This window comes from Petaurus breviceps, unplaced genomic scaffold (assembly GCF_028583685.1).
Source record: "Petaurus breviceps papuanus isolate PSGF00001 unplaced genomic scaffold, PetGlider_PUasm1.0 551, whole genome shotgun sequence".
NCBI classification, from domain to species: Eukaryota; Metazoa; Chordata; class Mammalia; order Diprotodontia; family Petauridae; genus Petaurus; species Petaurus breviceps.
In genome coordinates this window covers 12,397,931-12,415,073 of record NW_027186372.1, presented here as the reverse complement: position 1 = coordinate 12,415,073, position 17,143 = coordinate 12,397,931, and the positions used below count along the sequence as shown (strand labels likewise).

At 41.3% G+C, this 17,143-nt stretch overlaps 1 protein-coding gene across 1 annotated transcript in view; it reads right to left on the bottom strand.

Moving 5' to 3' along the window:
• The window catches only part of SLIT3 (slit guidance ligand 3), an 818,102-nt gene that overhangs the window by 136,270 nt on the left and 664,689 nt on the right, over nt 1-17,143 (bottom strand). The window contains exon 13 of the mRNA XM_069102723.1: nt 15,732-15,803. Coding sequence (XP_068958824.1) covers nt 15,732-15,803 — 72 coding nt within the window. The remainder of the gene's footprint in view (nt 1-15,731; nt 15,804-17,143) is intronic.

Sequence of the window (17,143 nt, the reverse complement as noted above, 5' to 3'; positions counted from 1 at the left end):
CATCCATCCATCCATCCATCCATCCATCCATCCATCCATCCATCCATTCTTCTACGTTTCACAAAGTGCTTTATAAATATTAACTTATTTGATTCTCACAACAATCCCGTGGAGCAGATGTAATTACTAGCAACCTTTTATAAATGAGGAAGCTAAGGTTGATCAAAGTTAAGTAATGTGCCCATGGGCATACAGCTAAGTAAGTGCCTGAAGCAGGAATTGAATCCAGGTCTTTCTGACTCCAGTTTTAACGCTCTATCTTACTATTCTACACTGGGAATGATTCCAATTTCCCCACAGATATACAGATGATAAATCATATATATACACACGTTCAATAGCTTCCAGTCTTGGAGTTCAGGGATCCAGGAATTTCCAAAAAGAAAAGCCACTTGGCACTATCCTTTGTAGGATTACAGACCTGGAAGGAAATTCTGTGGCTAGCTTTTTATTTTACTCATGAGAAAACTGAAGCCCAAGGATGTTAAAGCTCAATATTACATGTATAATGTCAGAAGCGGGATTTGAACCCAAGTCTTCTGATCCTATACTTAGTGTTTGTTGCACTGGCCCATGTTACCTCTCTACACACTGACAAGGAATGGTTTTTGAAAGAGTGTTCCCTACAGTTTGGGAAGACCAGTCCAACCAAGCTTCCTGGATCATAGATCCTAAGGCCTTCTTGGAGTCTTGCCTCTTGGCTGAGGATCTGGTTCACAGCTAGGGTGGCTGTTGTAAATATCTGAGTGGCATTCTAGGAGGAACATTATATCAAGTTTCTTTGGTGTAAAATTATTTTCTTAATAAATTTACCTGGGACTGACTGTTTTATTTTGAATAATAAAGATAAGGACTTAAAAACAAAACAAAAATGTATTTCCTCTTGAGAGGGAGAGTTGTTTAAAGAACATTTAACTTGTCTGACCTCGATGGGGTCTACCTTGTCTACTGAACAGCCTTCAGTGGCTTCCTATTCTCTCTAGAATAAAATATAAGCTTCCCAGCAGAGCATTTGAGTCTGTCTACAAACTGGATCTGACCGACCTTTTCAGGGTTGTTTTACATGACTCCCCTTCACACATTCTACCCTAGAGCTAAGTTGGCTCACTTGCTGTTGCCCAAACAACCCATCTTCCACATTGATGTATTCTGAAAGCCATACCCCCACACACTTCATCCTCAACTGCAGACTTCTGAATCGACATCTTCCCTCATGGCTCAGCAAAGGCGCCACATTCTTCAGGAAGCCTTTCCTTACAGCTCGCTTCCCTGTGTCATTGTTACTGATCTTTTCCCTCCCCAAATCATCTTGTACATATTTGGGTACAAGTTGTATTTTAACCTTACCCCACTGAAATGTAATCTCCTTGAGGGCAGGGCCTGTTTTCTTTTTATTTCTTCCTAGCATATAGCACAATGACTTGCACATAGTAGATATATAATATTTATTGAATTTAACTGAGTGTACAGGTGAGGAAACTGACTCACCTTGTATTCTCCAAGCATATAAGCCAGCATAGCGAGTGATATATAAAACTACCCATGCCTTGGCTAATGGACAAAATCCCAAGGCACTCATTTAATTTTACCCTGAAGCTAACAATTGTTTGTGTGTGTTATAGCGCTTTTATAATTTTCTGAGTCCTCATGTACATTATCTAATTTAATTCTCATAACAACCATATGCGGGCATGCAGGGCTGATATCAACTTTTACAGATAAGATAATTGACTCTCTGAGAGGTTAAATAACTTGCTCAAGGTTACACAGGAAATTAAGTGACCAAGTTAGAACTTGAATGCAGACCTCTTGATTCTATTAGTCACGGCGCTGCAATGATACAGCATTAGAGTTTCATCATATAGATTATTCTGTTACATTATTATGGCATCCATTAGCTTCTCTATACTGTAGACTTCAGAAATTTCCCACAAAATCTATACCTGTCTCCCTGTTCAGACTGTCCTCAGCTTTTTTTCCCTAAGGGTATTCTATGCCAGTCACCACCAAATCCTCCCCTTTTCTTAAATCTCCTATTATTTTCAAGGGCACCACCACCACCAACATCCCAGACATCAAAGGCTCAAAACCTTAGTATCATCCTCAGTGCAAACTCAAATCTCATTTTTCACCTTTGAAACCTGGCTCATAGATGTCCCCTTTTCTCCATTCACACAACTACCTCTCATCACCTCTTGCCTGGGTCACCTAACTGGTTTTCCTGTCTCAAGTCTCTCCCCACTCCAATCCATCCACCATTTACTTTCCAAAGTGGTTTTTTTCCTGAGCACAAATCTGACCATATTCAATAAATTTCAGCTAATTACTGAACACCAAATAAAAAATCCTCTGTTTAGCATTTAATGCCCTTCACAATCTACCCTTTAAATATCTTTCCAGTTTTCTTACATTTTACTCCCCTCCATGCCCATTATCCATTATAGATAAGCCAGCTGCACTGGCCTTGTGGCTTCTCACACACTACAATCCATCTCTTGCACTGGCTGTCCATGTCCGGAATTCTGTTCCACTTTACCTATGACTCCTAGTTTCCCTGGTTTTCTTTAAGACTCAGCTTAAATCTCACTTTGTATACAAGCCCTTCCTTGCCCTCACCCTGACTTCCAGGTCTTTTCCTTTGAGATTATCTTCCATATTCTCATATTTTCCCTCTCTCTCTGTCTCTGTCTCTCTGTCTCTGTCTCTCTCTCTGTCTCTCTCTGTCTCTGTCTCTGTCTCTCTCTCTGTCTCTGTCTCTGTCTGTCTGTCTGTCTCTCTCTGTCTCTCTGTCTCTCTCTGTCTCTGTCTCTGTCTCTCTCTGTCTGTCTGTCTGTCTCTCTCTCTCTCTCTCCTCCCTCCCCATATATATGTCTATATATCTTACATACACAGTTATTTGCATGTTGTCTTCTCAGTTAGAATGTGGTCTTTATGACTACAGTAACCAACCATGTTTTTGCCTTTCTTTGTATTGCTAGTGCTTTGTACAATGGCTGGCACATATTTAGTATTTTTTAATTGTTGCTGACTTTTATCTCATAAACTTTGGCCAAAGGCACCAATCATTTCAGCAAGAACACTTTTCAGATCCAAGAACGACCTTCTCAAGTAGAGAACCAGTCAGAAGAAACTGGAGGATGGGAGGGCTCAGGAATAACTTGTATTCACTGGTTGGGAACATGAACAATTCTTAAAAAACAAAGGAAATAGCACCTTCTGGGGAAAAATGTATTATATTAGGGGCAGCTAGGTGGCACAGTGAATAGAGCACCAGCCCTGGAAGTCAGGAGGACCTGAGTTCAAATATGAACTCAGATACTTACTAGCTGTGTGACCTTGGGCAAGTCACTTAGCCCCAATTGCTCTGCCTTCTCTCCCTCCAAAAAGACAAAAAAAATGTATTATATAAACAAATCACTAAAAAAACCTGGCTAGTCTTAGCACTTCTGGAGAGATTAGTCTAGGTTTTCTAAGGAGAGCTAGAAGAATTTGGTGAGGCATCTGGGGTTCTGGGGAAAGCTAGTCTTTGGTCAGGATCTAGGGTAGGAGGCATTATTCTGTTCTATGTTGGGCCAGTGCTGTCTCTTCCACCTCCTTCGTTTGTCCTGGGCTGCTTTGAGGGTTCAGCTGCAATCTTTTCACTCCAGCCTTATGGATCACTAGTAAAACCCACAGGATGGGATGGTGATTGTGAAATGTCTCCCAGATGACAAGGCGTTAAAATGAAAGCATGGAAGAAGTAGCCTTAAGATGCACAGTGAAACTAGTCTAGATCCCCAAAGCATGGAGCAAAAAGGGATGGAATATTCTTTCTTTTTCTGTCTTTCTTAGATGGCTTAGCAAGCATAGATGCAGATTAAGATACAGGAAAGCCACTTAGTCTTAGGGTATGCAAGTTTTAAAGTCTAGGGAAAGCCTAGCATTTATTCATCTCCAACAAGGTCACAAAGTCTATGACTCCACTCTATCTCTTCTCTCTGAGGGAGTCTTTACTTAGTCAGGTCAACTCAGTTCTCCTGTTTAACAACCTATGAGCTTTCTGGGCTGGTGGTGTGGAACTAGAGTATTTAAAAAGAAATGCTTCTTAGCAAACTTGGAGCAAAGAGAACTACTCAACAGGGGAATCAGTAGGCTTCCAAATGGAGAGCATCAGATCTAGAAGATGGTCCTTTGGTGTTATGTACAGCCCCCTTTCTACTTCTGCATGGGACTTGGCCATCTACTCTGCTTCAGCACCTTGTGGATCACCAGGCCTCACCACCCACAAGGACAATCAGGTCTGTCTACTCTGCGGTCTAATCCTTTTCCTATGCTATTTGGAATGTGAGCTTCTTTAAGAATTAGACTGTTTTACTCTTTGATATTTGTATACTCAGAATTCAGCACATCACAAGCACTTCAGTGCTTTTTATTCATTCATTCTGTGGAATGCTGAGGCACACACTTTCAGGGCATGGCTACGAAAGTACTTTTTTTTTTTTTTAAAGACTGGTACTCCCTACTTTGAAGAGTCTCATTGAACAACCATAAAATATCCATTCTCTATTTGTCTTCCTACAGAGATCACTCGATATTTGCCTCTGGATAGTGGCTACTTTTGTAAGCCTGGTGATCCATTTGGGCAGATATACCTGAAGTCTAGGCTAGTCCTGATGCAGTATGGGAAGAGGTGATGAATTGGTGGGCTGGCAATGAAGAACCAGCAGTATTCAAAAAAGCTACCTGCTTACTGCTAAGAATGCTGAGATCAAGGGAAGAAGATTACCCCAGACTGGTACACGCAAAGCCTGAATATTCTTCTGCAAAATGATGATGACCCCCTAACTAAGTTATATGCAACAAGTACCATAAAAAACGAAGACTGGGCCAGTATACTACTCTGACTTCCCTGAACATAACAGAAAATAAGTATTTTTGAGAATATATAGGATTTATAGGTATGAGTCTCTTTATTTTGCTGCCTTTAAATCCCACTCCCATTCCCTAAAATGCTCTCCTACCCCACAATACAATCAAAATGCAATGAAGACAGAAAAGCAAAACTACTTAATCAGGATGCAAAAGTACACCCTTGCAAACTGAGATAATTTTAGAAACTGCTTGGGCAATTCTTGGATTCAGAAATCATACCCTGTACACTTATAAGATGAATTTACAACAGTTATGGACAGGGAAGCCAAACATCCAGGAATCTTAGAATGCCTGCCTGATGGTTCCTATTACACTTGAAAAACCGAGGCCCAAGTCACAGGAGATTCCATTCCAGGTTAACCTGCTGCTGGACAGGGTTGTTGGTGGTATAGAATTATCCTGAGTACCCAGGAGTGGCTTAGTTATGCCAGAGTGAAGCTCAGTGGCATTGCCCGTAGGTCAGGTCTTAAAGGACAGAAGATCTGGTGAGGAGCAGCAGGAGGCAGCTCTCTGGGCTTCCTGAGGGATGGAATGGATCTCTAAAGCTGGCATCCCTAGTAGACTACATTGTCTGCTCCCCGAGGGATAATGGGCAAATTGATTTTAGGCTAAGAGCTGGGGAGGGGAGAAAGCGGTACTGGCAGCAGTTTTTGAGAGGTCATTTATTCTCCTCCCCAGCTCCACCTTGAGGCAGTATTAATTTATGATCACTGGACACCGTATCTTCTGTTCTTAAAGACATTCACAGAGAGAGAATTGACTCCTCATTCTTTGGTCAGCTCCATGAAACTCAGTCACAGGGGAACACATGAACAGCCATGTTAGGTTTTTCTCAGAAGAGAAAGGGAGTCATAAGTAGAAGGACGGATGGAGGCTGAGGGAGACAGACCCCTTGCACTTCAGGTATAATGGAAATGCCTCCCACTTAGTCTTCTTTATTAGGAATCGCTATCACATAATACAGGAAGGAGGATGCATAATTTTGGTGCTGTATGCCCATTCAGACCAAGTTACTGATTACTATGTGATCAAAAACATGAACTACTCTCCTGTCAGAGGAAATTAAGGGAAGCGGGATGTTAGAGAGTGGGAATAAAATTATGTCATCTTCTAAATTCATTTCCCAGATCCAAACCTATGATGCACTATGCCTCCCTCCTTTCCTTCGAGTACTTTTGACTTTCACATATGCTACACATCAAGAAGCATTAACCCTCAAGGGCACTGACTAAAAACTAAAATTATGATGAACCAGAGAATTAAGATCCAACTCTTAGCATGACTTGTTGCTTTTGAGGAAAGTGAGGCAGGATGTGGAAGATGCTTAACAGAACAAAACCTGGAGCTTGGAAGTATTCACCCCCAGTATAAGCTCTGGCAAGCTTCCAGTTGGGTTGGGGGTTGCCCTGAGAGTTAGAAGTTTCTGGCAGCTTCAGTCTCTCCATGCGTACTTGCCATCATGGCTCCTAAAGGCCCCCAAACATCTTGCATTCTCATTCTGTTCTACATCCAAATAAGATGGAGGCATCATTATCTCCAGCTCATGGTGTGGAAGATAAGGCCCATGCTGAGGTGTGAAAGATTACTTATCTATCTCCCTGACTCCCTAAGCAGACCAATGAAGCAAAAGATAACCTAGAATATTCCTGGCCAAAAACAGGAGCAGGTCCAAGACCCACAGCTCCATCTGCACCTGCTGGTCCTGGCAACATGTCCTTGGCAGTGACCCAGCCTGAGGGGCAGAGGAGAAACTTAAATCCAGGTCCCCATGGCAGCCAATTCATCAGTGGTTACGCTGGGCCATTGCTGCAGGGTTTGGAAAGCACAAACATCTGGAGCAAGGCTTAACACATACAGGTTGTACTAAAATCACTTTGGCAACTGCAGTCATTCACATGTTGGATTAGTGGCTCTGAGCTATATTAATATTCTCCCCACCTGCCCATTGATCGGTGGTAAGACGGCAGCATTGCTCCTATACACACACAACATTTATCTGAAATGCAGTAAACACATTCCAGCCTCCTGAGTTCAAGGTCTAATCAGAAAGCTGATGACTGGAGAGTTCAGTCCCTTTCAGAGTAATAATTTCAGTTCTAGGAAATGTTATTCTAGTAACAGAAGGCCCAGGGCTCCTGACACAGGAGATGCTTCCCTAAAACCACCCTCTTTCCCTAGAAGCCATGCCTCTGTTTCTAAAACACTACCAGGGATATAGGTAAGTTGCAGAAGAAAGCCGAGGTTACCTAGAATCCAGCAAGGTCCTTCCTTCAACAGTAATCACTGAAGATCCAATCACTGGATTGGAAACACTGGAAATACTCAGAATTAAAAGAAACGTCACTGGTCTTCTGTGGCAGCAGGTGCAGAGAGAAGGGACATCTAATTTATGTGCATGCTGAATAGCTCTATTGTCTGGACAAGCAGAGAAGGCACAGTACAGGCACAGTGGGTATTCTAAAGGACATGTGCTAATACGTGCTTCAGGCCCATACAGGAGAATTCAGGCACCCTTGCCTTGGCTTAACACCAAGTTCTGAGTAAACTACCTTTCCTGACTGGGAATGACCTTGCATTCCTCACATCTCTTAGAGTTCCATAGGACACCTTAGGCAGAGATCAGCATTATGTTCCCCTGAGGAAGACCAGAGGAAACAAGAGAAGCTGTTTTAGCTCCAATCAACATTATGGGATAGTTATCAAAGAGTTATCCTGACAACTGAGTTAAGCAAATCGAGAGCATGATGCATGCCTGAGTGGTGAATAAGGGTCTACTAAATAGAAAATATCTTAGGCAGTCTCCAGATGGTAATGGTAATGATGATTAGTAATAATAATAGCTAGCATTTATATAGCACTTTAAGGTTTGTGAGCATTTTATATATGTTAATCGTATTTGATCCTCACAACAACTTTGGGAAGTAGGTGCTATTATCTTCCTCATCTTCCAGGTGGTGAAACAGGCTGGGACAGATTAAATGACTGTCCCAGGATCACACAGCTAGGAAGGGTCTGAGGTGAGATTTGATTGGCTTCAGATCTTCCTGACTTCAGGTCCAACATGTTAGTTGCTCTATCATCTAGCTACAGGGCAGGCTGAGGCTTAAAAGACCTACCACCAATGAAACAGAAGGAGATGTATTTAGACTGAGGCTGAAGGAGTGTGACCCTTTTAGTCAATGTCTTCTGGATGGTCTACACATAAACCAATCAAATGACAAACATTCATTAAGTCCCTAGTACATGACAAAAATGATAAGTGACCCCCATGGAGGGAAGGGTTCTTTTAGGTATTCAGATGGATGTATAATCACAGAGCATATTCTGTGTGTGTATGTATATATGCAGATTGTGTATATGGGTATATATATACACATGTATGGCATATATACATACATAGTATATATATGTTTATATATACATATACATAGACTATACATATATGGAGACAGGAGAAAGAATTATGGATTTGGAATCACAGAACCTGGGTTCAAATCTTTGCTCTATGACTTACTACCTATATGACATTGGCCTGGTCACTTTATCTCTAGGAACTGCAGTCCCAAGGTAAAACAAGGGAGTTAGATTACATGACCTCTAATATCCCTTCCAACTCCAGGGCTATAATCCTACAATCCATCATAGAAGAATTCCAAACAGGTAGCCAAAGAGAACCCACAGATTCATTTGCCATTTACTCTGGCAAAGCAGCTGATGGCTGCCTGAGGCAGAGTCATGGGCACACTGGGACGCCCTGAGGGTTTCCATGAACTCTGATGAAATGAAAACCACAAGTGCATCAAAGTTGTCCTGAACACTAAGAAGACAGCTTTCCCCTTCACACTGGTACCAGAAAGGCCCTGAGCAGAAGGAGAATGCCTAGTACAGTGACAGCTCTTGAAAATTCCTTGTGAAATCTTAGGAAACCAGAGAATTTCCAAATTCCTATTAGGAGACTCTATGACTTGGACATTAAGAGATAAAATGCCTTTGCCTAACTGTTTAAATGGGCACTGGCTCTCTCTCATTTCTCCCCCTTGCATATACTCAAAGTGGCTACTTTCTTTTTTGATAGCTAGATACTTTTCAAGCCACTATGAAGGCCTTCCATCGAGATATGTAATGCCATGATCAGCAGGTGGGTCAGGTATCTTTCCATAAGTAAACATTATGGAAAATGAATTTATCAGGCATAAAAGAAATCTAGTCATTCTGCCCTGACTGCTTTCAGATATAAAAGAAATTTGAACCTAGTGGACAGAGCTAGAAGCAAGAGAAAGAAGGTATAAACACACAAGTTAAGGTTTGATGGAATAGGAAAAACTTCCTAACAATTTACAGTTTTATCTCAGGGTGGGGAGGGAGGATACCTTCTACTGGAGGTCTGCAAGCCAAAGCTACAGTGCCACTTGTTGAATGTGTTGCAGTGAGGGTTCTTTCCAGATGTGAGTCAGACTAGATAGCTAATGGCATCTCTTTCAGCTTGGAAATTCTATGAGTTGATATGCGGATGCCCAAGTGACAAAAGCCAGAGCCACAAAACCACAAAGATTCTAGGGTAGCTTGCTTTCATACAGGGAAAAGGGCCGAAAGCTCTATATTCAGATGAAAAGAATGATCAACAAACACCCAACTCATTATTGATTTTGTGGGGTTTAAGCCACGGGGGACTCCTGGTTTCACGTATCTCCAACTGTGTTTTGCAGACTGGGTTTCAATGGGACTCAAAGGGGAGTTGCCAATATTATGTGTCAAACTTGTAGAGAGAAGACAAGCAGGAAGAAGTTACGTTTTTGCAAAATCTGCCTTGATTGGCACATTTCTTGGCAAACTCCAATATCCTCAAATGGTCTTGTCTGCCTTCCAAGTAAAGTGAAGGACAGGTGGACTAGGTTGCCTTAATTTATTCCAGCCCCAAGACAGTGCAACATTAGCTTAAAGCCTCCTGCAATGGCTGTAAAATACAATGTGGCTAACACTCACGTGAAAACTTCCACTTCAAATTAATGCCCTCTCCACTTGAGTGAGTTTCCTATGTATACCATGCAATCAATGAGAATTGAACGAATGCTATTTATTCCCCCCTGGAGCCGTTACAACAGTGCTAGCAGCTGCCTGTCAGTGGAGGAAATTACAGCCCCATTGACACGGTGACCGATTTTCCTGGTTTAATGATGAATTGAACTCTGAAAAGAGAGCCCTAGTCAGGCACCTGTTTCAAGGGTAGTTGTGACCTGCTCTTACTCACGGTTTTCTGTGTATACGGCCATTAACACCACAGACTTCCTTTCTTTGGGTTCAGGCAAATAGCAGTGTGTAAGTAATGAGTGATAATGATGGATAATGCAATTGGAATATTATGAAACCCCTCAGTTACATCTCTCTGTTTCATATATAGGGAAGGATCAGAGGTGAATTAACCCATGAAACTGGAAGCATATGTCTGGTAGGCCTTTCGCTGTCTGAGGAGAGATTTTAGTCTAGCAGCCTTTTCTTGGGAAATACAGAAGATCTCACTGTTGTGGAAGAGACCTTCTCACCATATTTCTTCTCTACTGCTAACTGGACCACTATCCTCAATTCTGAGCACTTTATTTCAAGAAGATAAAAAGCTGGTCTTTAGACTAGCAGTAGTTTAGAAAGTCTTTAGAGCAGTAGTTCTCAATACTCTTAAAATTATAAAGGACCTCCAAGAACTTTTGGTTATGTGGGTTATATCTATCGATATTTGCAATATTTGAAATTAAAATTTCTTAGTATTATTATGAAAATAAGTTTGACCTTGTAAACCCCATGAAAGGGTCTCAGGGACCCCTAGAAGTTTCCATACAACACTTTGAGAGTTGCTGCTGTAGAGGAAGGCAACCAGAATGGTGAGAAACCAACTTATTGGGAGAATAGTTGGAGAAGCTGGTAATGAGAAGGCAAAGGGGAGGGAGACATGATGCTACCTGTCTCTAAATACCTGATGGGCTGTTAAACAGAAGAGGGTGGACCAAAGGATGGAAGTTACAAAGAATCAGACCACTCAATATTAAAAAGGGAAAAAATACCTGGAACTGTCCAACATTGGAATAGGATGCCTCATGAGAAAATGAGTCTCCCCATAACTGGAGGGTTTTAAGCAAAGGCTAGATAATTATTTACCAAGGGAAGCTATGGAAGGGGTTCTTAAACTCTATAAATGGTTGGACTAGATCAGAAGTCCTTGGCCTTTTTTTGTGTCATGGATCACTTTGGCATTCTGGTGAAGCCTATGGATCCCTTCTCAGAATAATGTTCTTAAATGCATAAAATAAAATACACATGATTACCAAGGCAATCAGTGACATTGAAATAAAGATGCAGAATTTTTTCCATCCAATTTCAAGTACCCCAAGAAATTTATCCATGGATTCTTTGAACAGATTGGATTTTTCAAGAACCATTCAACTCCATGATTGAGAATTCTGAGAAAGGACTTTAAGATTTGTCCTGCATGAAGAAACAGAATGGAAACTGTCATTCCATGAAGGACAGTGAGTCATGGGCTCAGGGGCCATCTTCCAGTACTGCCAGGGCCCATCATACATCATAGATCTTCAGAAGATTCAGCCAAACAACAAATACAAACTATTATAATTAAAGTGGGTGAAATGAGACAATGTAAGAAAAGAACTTTCCACATTTTAAAGTATTCTGTAAATGTCAGTAAGGTGTGATTACATCATCATCATCATCATCATCATCATCATCATCATCATCATCATCATCATCATCATCATCACCACCAGCACTGGACATCAGCCCAATATAAGATGACAAAAAAAATCATCCAGAGAAGATAGTCCCTGGTAAATCCTGTGGAATTACTGAAATGACTTGAAAAAATAGAGAGTCTGGGATAAGCAACCACAATAGCACCCCCTTTGCAATGACCAGCCTTTGTACTTCTCTGCCCTAAGAGGTTTAGCTACAGTCAACATTGCCCCACAGGTCACTTTCTTCTTCTGGCATAGTGAGAAAAAGGAACCGACCCTACCAAAGAACTGCCCGTCAAAGAGGAGGAAATTTCCCAGACTACCAGGGTATTCTAATCAAGAGTCTTCTTATCAGTGTGTCTCCAGTCTAACAAGGAGAAATCCAATCTAAAGCTTACTGAATGCTAAATTAGATCTAATCAGGACCTGCTTCCTAACTGTTCATCAGCAGACCAAAAAAAAAAACCCCAACAAAATTCCCCAAACCAGTGACTGTTACTTGAGTGTCAGGAGTTCTCTTCTTATGGGAAAAAAGAGAAAGTTCAAGTTGTATCAAACCCTGGTCAGATTTTATCCTGAGACTGAGCTATTCAATTTTACCTTCTCCAAATGACAATATTAAGCATGAATTACCTAATGATGAATGGAATGACCCTCAAATGTCTACCCACCTTACAGTCAAATGATCCACAAGGATCTCTTAGTTAATATTCTTTTCTAGTTTTCTATGCCCTTTCCTCTCTAATCTTCCCACTCCCACACATTCTTATTTAAAATCAACAACCATACCAACATACAGGGTTATCTAGTCCCCAAATCCACCATGAGACAGGCTAATACTGTCACTCTTCTTCTAAGGGATTGATAGCCATGGTTAACTAGCCTTATGTTAGAAGTTCTATCTTAAAGCTAATTTTTTGCTACAAGCAAAACTCACCATCTGCCATTCACCCAACTTCCCACAGAGTCCCTGCCTGTCATTCTAACAAACAGCTGTAAAGGCTCCATGGGGTTGAGCCCACAGCACATTGAGGGGGAGGGGAATGGCAAAGTAAGGATGAGGAGGACTTGAACATTTTCTCCCTTCTTTTATTTTCCTATTCAGAAATAGACCTGACAGATGTGGCATCAAATCAGGCTGTGAGGGAGCTTCATGGGAGTCCAATTTCAAACACAAAATTTTCTTGGGGCGATTCCTGGAACTCTCTCTGGACTTTTACGATCTGCCCCCTGGAGTGGAAGATGGACACAGCAAGAAGTCATGAAAAGTAGAGGGGAAAGTTTCATTTCATCTTTCCCAGGGAGCTTTTCAATGACCAGTCCTTTAAATTTGATTGTTTAATTCTCCTTTCCCTAATCTTTCCCCTTGCCCTTTGTCTTGTGCCCTCAAATCTAACTCTTTAAAAAACACCCTTTGGATCTTGGCTCAGGCTCCTTAGCTGGAAATTTTCATCATTTCTGATGCCAGCTACAAACCTTCAGTTAGCTTTCTTATCTATGCATGTCACAATTAGTGGTTGCTGAGTCTAAGCTGGCCCACCACTTCACCTCTAGGAGAGTTATAACTTTGTAGGCAGTATCACCATCTGCATTAAAGCATACGTATTTTTTAAATGCTTCCTGTTTATGGAACCAGTGTAGGTCTGCACCATAGGAGACTTCAGACAACGTGATCCTGATGTGATCGGTGTCTGTGAGATAGTAATGTAACATCTGATACTTTATATTCTCATCTGTAAAAGAGCTCAGAACAAGACCAGAGAAACCTCCCGGGGGTACTATTAGGGAAAGTGAGGATCACATATCTATCTGTATATATTAGCTGTGCGTGTTTACAGATATGTATCCATATTTTCAGAGGGAAATTGACCCCTGGGACTGGGACTAACTAGTGATCCTTAAATATGACTGTGTATATGTGTCTGTGTGCATATGGGAAGGCATGCTCATATGTACGCATCATCCATTACAACAAATATGGCAAATATTTATTAAATACCTACTGTATGTAGAACATTTTGCTAAGTTTAGATAACATACAGTCTTTTCCCACAGGGAGCATATAGTGCAGAAGGGGCTAAGCCACCAACCTGGGCACCCATGATGTGACAACTATGTGGAGTCTGTGGGGAGAGAGTTGCTAGCTACAAGGATTGGGGAAGACTTCTTTGAAGAGGTGGCATTTGAACTGGGCTTTAAAGGAAGGGGAGGAATGCAACAGGCAAGATTTTTAAGTTTTTTAGGTCTGAGTAAGAGTCTGAGCAAAGTCAATGAAAAGGCAATGAGCTATTTGACCTAGAAAGTAAACTAGAAAGTAGAGTGTGACTAGAAAGTAGAGTGTACAGAGGGGAGTCATTCAAAATAGTAAGGCAGGGGCACGTAGGTGGCACACTGGCCCTGGAGTCAGGAGGTCCTGAGTTCAAATCCGGCCTCAGACATTTAATGCTAACTAGCTGTGTGACCTCGGGCAAGTCACTTAACCCCAATTGCCTTGCCTTCCCCCCTCCAAAAAGCAAAAAAATAGAAAGAAAGAAAGAAAGAAAGAAAGAAAGAAAGAAAGAAAGAAAGAAAGAAAGAAAGAAAGAAAGAAAGAAAGAAAGAAAGAAAGGAAGGAAGGAAGAAAGAAAGAAAGAAAGAAAAAGAAAGAAGTAGTGAGGCAGCATGGCATAGTGCACAGAGATGTGGTCTGAGTGTCAGAAAACCTGGATTCAAGTTTCCCCTCTGATACATATTGGCTGAGTATCAAATAAGTCACTTGACCTCTCCTATGCAATTTTATAAGATTACTGCAGAACAATGAGAGATCTGCATCAGTTCATCAAAGATTCCATTCCTGCCGTAGGCATTTACTAGTCATGTGAATTTGTGCAAATCACCTAATGTCTGCCTCAGTTTCCTTACCTGTGAAATGGAGAAAATAATAGCACTTGCCTCCCAGGGTTGTTGTAAAGACAAAATGAAATAATATACGTAAAGCACTTTGTGTACCCTAAAGCACTATATAAATTATTATTATTGTTGTTCATTTCCTCTCCATGAGTTTGCTATACCAATAAAATCACAAGTCCAGTTTCTCCCCCCAAAAGAACCATCTGGAAAGTTATGATGCCATTAGGTTATGGAGACCCTCAAATGCTAGATAGAAAGGAGTCTAAACTTTATTCAACAAACAATAGGGAGCCACTGAAGATTCTGAGAATAGAAGCAAATAGTATAAAAATGTGTGTGTGTGTGTGCGTGATATGTAGTTTATATCTATGTTTATAGATATAGTTTGTATCTATGGTGCCACGTGTTTCAAATGTATAATCATTTACAAATCAGCAGTCACTCTGAATTATAAGATAAAATCTTATAATACACCAAAAATGACAACTTTTGTTCTGTCTCTCCACATTAACTAGCTGAAAATCCTGATTACTGCCTTCAAACATCATTAGCTCCAATGACCAAGATAAATGTAAATAGAAGTCACACAGTTGCGAATTCTCTCCAACGAATCTTCCTTTCAACACAGTGACTAAATTTTCCTCTCTAGCCATCTCTGACAGACTGATCCCCATCACCTAATGATCATTTTCTCCTATGAATGATTCTGCATCTCCCCAGTTCTGTTCCCAAACTCATCCATCAAGGTACTAAAAGATCTCAGAACAGGCTTTGTTTCCAATATAGAATGTGGTATTGTAGCTGTTTTCTGATTCCAAAACCTCTGGTATTATTACCCTCAAGACATTTTCCTGTTTAACAGTAAAGATCTTTATTTTCCACCTTCGCCCTGTATTTTGAGGGCTAACTGTGGGTTTCAAAAACCTATTGAGGAAAATCAGGGGTACTTTGACTTTTTGGGTTTTTTGGACAGTCACCTGACCTTATCCCTTCACCTCCTGGTTGTCTGGTACTCTCCCCAGAAAAATACTAATGCCAGGGATGGAGGGATAGGCAACTAAGCCCTTTTGTTCTTTCAGGCACAAGTTTAGGTAAAGGCCAAGAGTTCTATTCTGAAATCAAAGTCTGAGTCTGCCAACTGTCTTGTTCCTAGAGAAACAACCAAATGAGAGGGATAAAGGTCATACTCACAGCAACTGAAGGGACACCAGTCCATCAAATAAGCCCTTGGCAATCTCAGTGATCTTGTTTCCATAGAGAACTCTGAGGGAGAGAGGGAGAGAGCATCAGTCACTATTGCCTTCATGGTTATCTCCCACACACCCTCTGGGATTCCTGCTTTGATTGAGCTTGTAATCCATGCCTGCCTTCTGAGGGCATTCTATTTCTTCACTGATCTGACTTTGCTCCAGAAGGACATATGGCTTTCACAGAGATGCTAGGATTCATAGCCAAGAATCTAGTGTCAAAATAAGTCTGTAATACAGGAGCTGTCCATTAGCCAAATAGCCTTTCTTCTTTCTCTCTACTTTTAATATCATTCCTACCTTCCACCTTCCCAGGTAACCTGTAACCCAATCCAGTAAATACAATAAGCATTTATTAAGCTCCTATGATGTGTTGGGAACTGTACTAAACACAGAGATTAAAATTAACAAAAATAATGATAAAAGATAGTCCCTGCCCTCAACGAGTTTACCATCTAAAAGCAGAAGACAGCACACAAAAGGAGGCAGGGAAGGGTAGAATGAACAGGACACTAGGGGGTACCCAGGCCAGGGGCACCTTGTTCCATGGAGTTGAAACCAGTTAGGGCAGCAGATGCAAAGTGGAGTGACCTGAAGGTCCAGTTTCTGCCCTTATAAAGGAAGGCACTGGGAAGAGTCTGGTGCTCCACCCTCCAGTCCTCCAAACAGAGAGGAGAGGAAGCTGAGGGAGGCAGAGTCATTAAGGCATGTCTAGCAGCATGGTAGTGAGTTTAGTAGGAGAGGCATCTTATTCCATGGAGCTGGAACCAAACAAGGCATCAGATAAAAAGACAGAGTGGGATGCTTCAGGCTATCCATACACCGTGGGATCACGGGCCCCCATCACTGCATATTCCTGGTCTTCCTCCAAAGGAAAAATGAGAACTTTTCAGGGGACATTCCTAAATCTCTTAGTGTGAGTCACACTTTGGACTCATGATGAATCACCTACAGCCTTAGTCTTTCATGTCTTTTACATCTTCATTGGTTATTGATTATGTTGAACATAACCTAAAGAAAGCTACTTTTAAAGATCCTTTTGCATCCCAGGAATTCCTGGACCAAACTCATTCATTTTTATCTAGACACAAGGAGGCTACTGGGAAGAGAGGGGCACAAAAAAATATCATCACTGGTAAGTAGAGGTAGTTTATTTTGGGTCATCTCTAGGCTACTCTTCCTGTGTCTAACCAGAGTTCTCATCTGTAAAATGAGGGGGTTGGACTAATTGACCTCTAAGTTCTGGTCTAGCTTTAAATCTTATGTTTCTATAAATTACCCTTTCCTTAGTTGCAGGGATAAGAGTGTCCTCTCTCTCTCTCTCTCTCTCTCTCTCTCTCTCTCTCTCTCTCTCTC